General features: G+C 32.3%; 1 protein-coding gene and 1 long non-coding RNA gene across 2 annotated transcripts in view; one reads left to right on the top strand and one right to left on the bottom strand.

Annotated features, from left to right (window-relative positions):
* LOC137658600 (uncharacterized) overlaps positions 1–5,000 on the bottom strand; it is a 100,828-nt gene that overhangs the window by 43,258 nt on the left and 52,570 nt on the right. The gene's annotated exons all lie outside the window — the stretch shown is intronic.
* Positions 941–4,586, top strand: LOC137658210 (adhesive plaque matrix protein-like). The gene is made up of 3 exons (XM_068392891.1): positions 941–979; positions 1,829–1,972; positions 3,748–4,586. Exons 1-3 carry the CDS (start codon positions 977–979, stop codon positions 4,186–4,188), a joined length of 588 nt encoding a protein of 195 aa, XP_068248992.1. The 5' UTR covers positions 941–976; the 3' UTR covers positions 4,189–4,586.

Below are 5,000 nucleotides of genomic sequence, written 5' to 3'. Positions count from 1 at the left end.
AAATAGATAAAAAATTTAAAAATGCCATCTCAAAAGAGCCAAATAAAAATGATCAAATATTTAAAAGATCACAAATAAAAACTTGAAAAAAAAAAAAAAAAAAAGCCACGTCTACCCACCCCCAAACCAAAGTTGATGACCTAACAATTGGTCACGCGCAGAACGAGTCATGCAAAAACTATGACCGAGTCTTTTCTCAAAATTGTTCAAAAATAACACAGAACCTTTCTCTCCATGTGAGAGGGAGCTCCCCCCCCCCACTCCTAAGATTAGGGAGGGGGTCTCCCCCTCTTTGAAAGGCTGGGGTGGGAGAATGAAAGAGGGGGTTTGTAAGAGGGAAAACGGTTGATAGGAGAAAAAAATATCATTAGATTTTGATATAAAAATGGGGGATATAATAAGACCTAATACGAGATGGAAGAAGTCTATATGAATTTTGAAGATATTAATAAACAATAATACGAGAGGGATATAATAAGACCTAATACGAGATGGAAGAAGGCTATATGAATTTGGGGGATATAATAAACAATAATACGAGATGGATAAAATAAAACTTAATGAAAAGCCTACATGAATTTGAGGGATATAATAACATATAACACGAGAAGGGAGATATCTCTTATAGACACATGGAAGGAAAATGGCCAGGAGTGTATATATGGAAACTAAAAGTTTAGGAGAAGGCGTAGAGCAAAGTAGCTGGAACAATAAATAGATATGGGGTAAAATGCAAGTTGGGGAAACTGATAAAGATGGCGAGGCAATGAACGAAAGTGGGCGGGGGGAATGCAATTTTGGGAAGCTGGGGGGGGGTTAGTTTGGGGAGGGAAAGGCTTATAGACACCAAGCAATCGCTTTCTCTGAGGTCAAAGGCATTTGTCTGGAGAAAGAGAATATATATATGAGCCGAGAATTCGTTCTGTTCATTAGACTTTCAGCTGCAGTCTGCTAAACACTATCCTTTTGGTTCATTATGGTAAATGGTGATGGTGGTAGTGGTTCTGTGAGTCTGTTGAAATGAATGGAAATTGGAAATTATAGGGTGTGTTTAAATACTATATATACAGTATAGTCTTTTCCATTTTTACGAAAATGGAAATTAAGATCGTAGTGTGTGTGTGTGTATATACAGTATATATAAATAAATATACAAATATATAAATATATATATATATAATATATATAATATATATATATATATATATATATATACATATGTATAGCCCTATGTATACACATTTATATATGTATGCAGACATATTTAAACAAATGTATGTATATATATATATATATATATATACACACATATATATATATATATATATATATATATATATATATATATATATATATATATATATAGTATATTGTATACAAGTACAAACACACACATAAATATATTGCATACATACAAATTTATATATATACATATAGTGTATATATATATATATATATATGTATATATATATATATATATATATATATATATATATATATATATATATATATATATATACATGCATAAAAATATAAAAATACTCTTAGAATTACAACATACTTTTCAGTATTTATAAGCATTATTACAGAAATCCTTATACCTATTCAATCTCTCTCTCTCTCTCTCTCTCTCTCTCTCTCTCTCTCTCTCTCTCTTCGAAACGTAAATATCTGTCCAATTTTATTGCAATCTCTCTCTCTCTCTCTCTCTCTCTCTCTCTCTCTCTCTCTCTCTCTCTCTCTCTCTCTCTCTCTCTCAACAAAAGAAACATAAAGGCTAATCTGAAAAAGCATTATCTATATTTATCTCTGTCTCTCTCCATTCCAGGTGTCCATTTCGCATTGTCTGGCCTTCGTAGGCTTATTAGCCACCTTCGTTTCGGGTCTGCCCGATGGAGGGTACGGTGCCCCCGCTGCCAAGTGCTACCCAAAGACTGAGTACATCACGGAATATAACACCAAGTTCAAAGAGGTAAGAGAGTGGGGTTCGAGTGCCGCTCAAACTCAATGGTTTTATTGTAGAGTCTGCAACCTCACCATTCTTGTGAGCTAAGGATGGAGTGGAGTTGGATGAGCCTGTAGGTCTACCTACTGAGTCATCAGCAGCCATTGCCTGGCCATCCCTGGTCCTAGCTTGAGTGGAGAGGGGACTTGGGTGCTAATTCTATGTATATATAGTCAGTCTTTAGAACATTGTCCTACTATCTAGGGTATTGTCACTACCTACCGAGTCTTCAGCAGCATTTGCCTGGCCCTCCCTGGTCCTAGCTTGGGTAGAGAGGGGACTTGGGCACTGATCATATGCATATATAGTCAGTCTTTCAAACATTGTTCTGCAAACTAGGGCATTGTCTCTACCTACTGAGTCTACAGCAGCCATTGCCTAGCCCTCCTTGGTCCTAGCATGAGTGGAAAGGGGACTTGGGCGCTAATCATATGCATAGTCAGTCTTTAGGACATTATCCTGCTAGCTAAGGTATTGTTTCTAACTGCCTAGTCTTCAGCAACTATTGCCTGGCCCTTCTTGGTCCTAGCTTGGGTGGAGAGGGGGATTGGGCGCTGATCATATGCATATATATAGTCAATTTTTAGAAAATTGTCCTGCTAGCTAAGGAATTGTCACGGTCCCTTATCTCTGCCATTCATGAGCGACCTTTAAAAATATTTAAATTCAGCTTTTATAATGTTTATAAGGCATGTTAATCGCTGATTTTCTAAATAGTAACTTGTATGTATTGAATATCATTGCATTATTTATGTCATTTTCTTATTAATGAACAATATGAGATTATCGTACATTTATTGACATGTAATATTTCTACATATGCAAGGCAGGTTTCTATATATGTTATTAATTTATCAATATAGCAGATGCTTCATTTAAACCAGTTGGAAAAATTCCGAGAAAAAATTCCTCAGAAGCATTCATATTTAATCTACAAAAATGCAAAAATCAGAATCCCTAATATAATTTTAAAAAGGAACAAGTGTATGATGCAAGCTAATTTTATAGGTAACGGATAAATTATTATATAAAAAATATCAATTTATCAGTATACTAATAAATATCAATGAATAATTATATTAATAAATATCAATGAATAACTATACTAATAAATATCAATGAATAACTATACTAATAAATATCAATGAATAATTATACTAATAAATATCAATGAATAATTATGCTAATAAATATCAATGAAATTTACACTAATAAATATCAATGAATAATTATAATAGTAAAGATCAATAAATTATCATATAATAAATATTAATGAACAAGTTCACTAATAAATATCAATGAATAATTTTACTAGTAAATATCAATGAATAATCATACTAATTAATATCAATGAATAATCATGCTAATAAATATCAATGAATAATTATAGTAGTAAATATCAATGAAACACTATAACAATAAATATCAATAAATCATTATACTAACAAATATCAATGAATAATTATACTAATAAATATCAATAGATTATTATAATTAATATAAATGAATTATTATAGTAATAAATATCAATGAATCATTATACTAATAAATATCAATGAATAATTATACTGATAAATGTCCATTAATAATTATACTAATAAATAATGAATCACTATACCGATAAATATCAATGAAAAATTAGAATAATAAATATCAATAAATCACTATAATAGTAAATATCAATATAATTTTCTTGACGGGACTATAAGCAATTCAGCATTGTACAATTCAACCAATTCTAGGTCCCCATCTACGAGACCGTCTACAAGCAAGAGTACGTGCCAACCACGGTGTACGAGCCCGTCTACAAGACGAACTACAACACCAAGTACCTGACCGACTACGTGCCCGAGTACGTAAGCACGACCCTGTACAAGACGCTGACGAACTACGTCACCGACTACAAGACGCAGTACCAAACCGCCTACAAGACCAAGTACGTCACCAAGGCCGAGTACGTGCCGAAGTACGTGACGGAGACGGCTTACACGACCGTCTACAAGACGGACGTGCAATACCAGACCGTCTACAAGACGGAATACCAGCCCAAGTACGTCACCGAGACAGACCTTCAGTATAAGACCCAATATGAGACCAAGGTTGTTCCCCAGTACCACACCGAATTGAAAACAGTTCAGACATATAAAACTTATTGTCCTCAGCCATATGGTGATTATTATTAGTTATATGAGAATGTTAAAAGCTTAACTTTTATTTACTGATTATTGATGTTAATGTTTTTTTTTTTCAAGTAGCTCTGGGAATTGGATAATTGATTGTAGGAAATTTATATAATTTTTTTTGTATGGATAATTTTTATAACGATCTTTATTTAATGACCGTTTTAATATCAATTTAATATACGTTAAATCACTAGACAGTTTGGAATTTGATGAAATTAAACAGAGCTAATATTGTTTTAAAATTGCATGAGGATTATTGGTAATGTAACCAAGACAACTACGATATATTTCATCATAATCATAATTCCTTTAACTGAGGAAATTTCTTCTCTACAGAGTCAATTGCATATTTCGGATAAGCTTAGCATTTATTTGAAGGATCCAGTTCCCTAAAACACAATTGGTTTATTGAAAATATCAGTATTATGCAACATGAGTCCCTTGGGATACTAGTCTAACCAAACCTTTCTAACCTAATATAACAAAATTAAATAACATTACTCTTAAGAACAAAGAATAAAGTATACTGAATAAAAATCGAATATCTGTCTCGGTTAATTGGGTAAACTTCATCATATGCTTTACTGGATCACAAACACTATGAAGATCAAAACATAGTGTCTTTGATATTGTGAAAACTTACTGATATTATTATACGAGGAGTAACATTTCTGTCATAAAAACATCGGGTGGTGTCAAGCTGATTTTGTGATATTGTTTGTTAATAAAATTAATTGTTGAAGACATTTTTTCATTTCATGAATCCTTGCAAGAGATGCTTGTGAATATATTAAAAGATACAATTTAGGAAA

The sequence above is a fragment of the Palaemon carinicauda genome, chromosome 19 (genome assembly GCF_036898095.1).
Source record: "Palaemon carinicauda isolate YSFRI2023 chromosome 19, ASM3689809v2, whole genome shotgun sequence".
Lineage (NCBI taxonomy): Eukaryota > Metazoa > Arthropoda > Malacostraca > Decapoda > Palaemonidae > Palaemon > Palaemon carinicauda.
The sequence above is the reverse complement of the archived record's forward strand: the minus strand, read 5'-3'. Positions and strand labels throughout refer to the sequence as shown.

Bases quoted from the DNA above. Each gene is read 5' to 3' on its own strand.
- LOC137658210 (XM_068392891.1), top strand. The intron at 1,973-3,747 runs GTAAGAGAGTGG...AACCAATTCTAG, and splicing joins ATAACACCAAGTTCAAAGAG to GTCCCCATCTACGAGACCGT.